The sequence below is a fragment of the Ipomoea triloba genome, chromosome 14 (assembly GCF_003576645.1).
Source record: "Ipomoea triloba cultivar NCNSP0323 chromosome 14, ASM357664v1".
Taxonomy (NCBI): Eukaryota; Viridiplantae; Streptophyta; class Magnoliopsida; order Solanales; family Convolvulaceae; genus Ipomoea; species Ipomoea triloba.
In genome coordinates this window covers 7,198,835-7,201,144 of record NC_044929.1, presented here as the reverse complement: position 1 = coordinate 7,201,144, position 2,310 = coordinate 7,198,835, and the positions used below count along the sequence as shown (strand labels likewise).

Genomic DNA, 2,310 nt, shown 5'->3' with positions numbered 1-2,310 from the left:
TAGTTGTAGGTTTTCCTCATCATTCATTCAAAATTATTCATATAATAATATTAAGGAAAAATACCACTTTTAGTATCGCAATTGTGACTATTGTATAAATTTAGTCTTTCAATTATCCGTAAAGTGATAGAATTAACCATTTTATTAAGTGACATATTGATATTAGATTTGAACTTTTGGTTCTTCATGATCAAATCCACTACTTTAATATTAACTGAGAGATTAAATTAAGTAATTGAATTACTAAATTAAATATATATACATTAGTTACCCCAGAGCTTAAAAGTGTCATATTTTATAATATTATATTAAAAAATCATATTATAATTTAGAAAAACTCTAGATGCTGATAAACACGCATGTGAATCTTACCTGGTAAAAGTATCAATTATATATATATACACAAAATAATACCAACGGTCCAACACCATCTATAGAAATTATGCAGTGTACATCATCATTTCCATTAAACCAGCCACGTTAATTAGCTCATGCATTGAAGGTGTGAAGCTAATATCATAAAATCTCCCATGGTCATTAAATCAAAGCAGCACCAAAAATTCTTTACATGTATTATAAATAGTTAAACAAAAGACAAAAAGCTCTCCACCCTGCAGAGCTTAATATTCTTGATGGGCAGGGGCAGCCGGAAAACCTCGAATACCAAGAGGACCTGGAATCCTCTCTCCCTATTCTGCAGAAACAACCACCACTCACACTTATTGTGGAAATGGCGATTAATCCCCAAACCCTTTTTTTCTCTGCACAAGAACAAGCTAATCCAAGCTGCACACACCACTACTCATCACCGTTTGGCTGCAACCCCGGAATGGGCTTCTCCCCTTCTTGCCCAGGGAGAGGAGACAATGAAGATTCAGGTGAGTAGTAAACCCCAACCTAGAACTCTCATATACGTTTATATTTGTTATGATAAAGCTCTTATCACTGAGCTAAAAGTTATAATTAGGAGTTCAAGACACAACTTTATTTCCTTATACTTGCATAGCAATTAATTTCACATTTCAAAAGACAATAGGTTAGATTTAGCCCTTTAAGTTGTATCCAACAACACTTAGCTGCCTGATACTAGACATAGCTCTTTAAGTTTCTACCTATATGTTAGCTATATGTTAGACTTGACCCTTTAAGCTTCCGACTAAAAACCGAATTTAACTTTTCAGATCTCTTCCTAGGTGTTGGATTTGACCCTTTAGGCCTTCCACTAATAACAGAACTTAGCTTTTTAAGCCTCTGTCCAGGTGCTGGACTTGACTTTTTAGGCCTCCTACTAACAACTCCTAACCACTTGATGCTGGACTTGACACTTTACACCTCTACCCAGCATCCCTAGTCACTTGACTTGGCCCTTTACACCTCCCCTAGTAATCCTTAGTAACTTGATACTGGATTTGGCGCTTCAAACCTTTGCCTAAGATGTTAGACTTAACCTTTAAATCTTTGGCTAACCACCTCTAACCATTTGTTACTGAATTTGACTTTTCAAGCCTCCATCCACCAATATTTTATATATTATATGGTAAACCGCAGGTGAACCAGGCGTTGGCGTCAAGGAGGCTCTCGTTCGAGCTAGAGGAATCGTGTTCGATTTTGGCGACGGCGGCGGGGTTCCCGTTCAAGGAGTGTGAGGTGGTGGCGATGGAGACTGCGGATCCGTACAGGGAGCTGGTAACCTCCATGGAAGAGATGTTGGAGGTTTATGGGGTGAAGGGAGATGATGAAGGGAATAATAAGTTGGATTGGGAGTGTTTGGAGAATTTGCTGGCTTGGTACTTGAGGGTTAACAGCAAGGGGATCCATGATTTCATCGTTTCTGCGTTTGTGGATGTGTGCTTTTCTCTCCTCTCCTCTGCACCCGATAACAATAATCATAATAATAATGATGATAAACACAGTGATCCATCTTGAATTGAAATTCTCCGTATTATATTTGGATCACCACCATCCTATATTACAGCAAAATCAAATAATCTTCAAAATATATTGAGAGGATTTCCTGTTGTACGACTGTGAATGCAAGTGCATAAAATGTTGTTCCATAAATTTGCTCCTTCTATCTTTAAATTGATTTTCGTTTTATTTTAATTAAATTATTAAGGGGGTTTGAAAACCAAGAAAATGACTTTTGAAAATATTTTTTGAAAAAAGAGTTATTTTTACAAAAATATTTCCATTTATAGTGTTTAGTTGCAATCTAAAAAAAACTTTCTAATAGGCAGAAAAGAAAATGGTCAAATACCCTAAACTTTATCAAGTCAACTCCGAAGACAAAATTCGCTACAACAATAGTCG

At 36.2% G+C, this 2,310-nt stretch overlaps 1 protein-coding gene across 1 annotated transcript; it reads left to right on the top strand.

Moving 5' to 3' along the window:
* The first annotated feature begins 624 nt into the window (after positions 1-624).
* LOC116005271 (transcription repressor OFP13-like) lies at positions 625-1,956 on the top strand. Its single transcript, XM_031245533.1, has 2 exons — positions 625-878; positions 1,549-1,956. The coding sequence occupies exons 1-2, from the start codon at positions 633-635 to the stop codon at positions 1,924-1,926; spliced, it is 624 nt and encodes a 207-aa protein (XP_031101393.1). The 5' UTR covers positions 625-632; the 3' UTR covers positions 1,927-1,956.
* Positions 1,957-2,310: the final 354 nt, after the last annotated feature.

Excerpts from the sequence above, each read along its gene's own strand:
- LOC116005271 (XM_031245533.1), top strand. The coding sequence starts at position 633 with ATGGGCAGGGGCAGCCGGAAAACCTCGAATACCAAGAGGACCTGGAAT. Across the intron at positions 879-1,548 it reads AGGAGACAATGAAGATTCAG|GTGAACCAGGCGTTGGCGTC; the intron begins GTGAGTAGTAAA and ends GGTAAACCGCAG.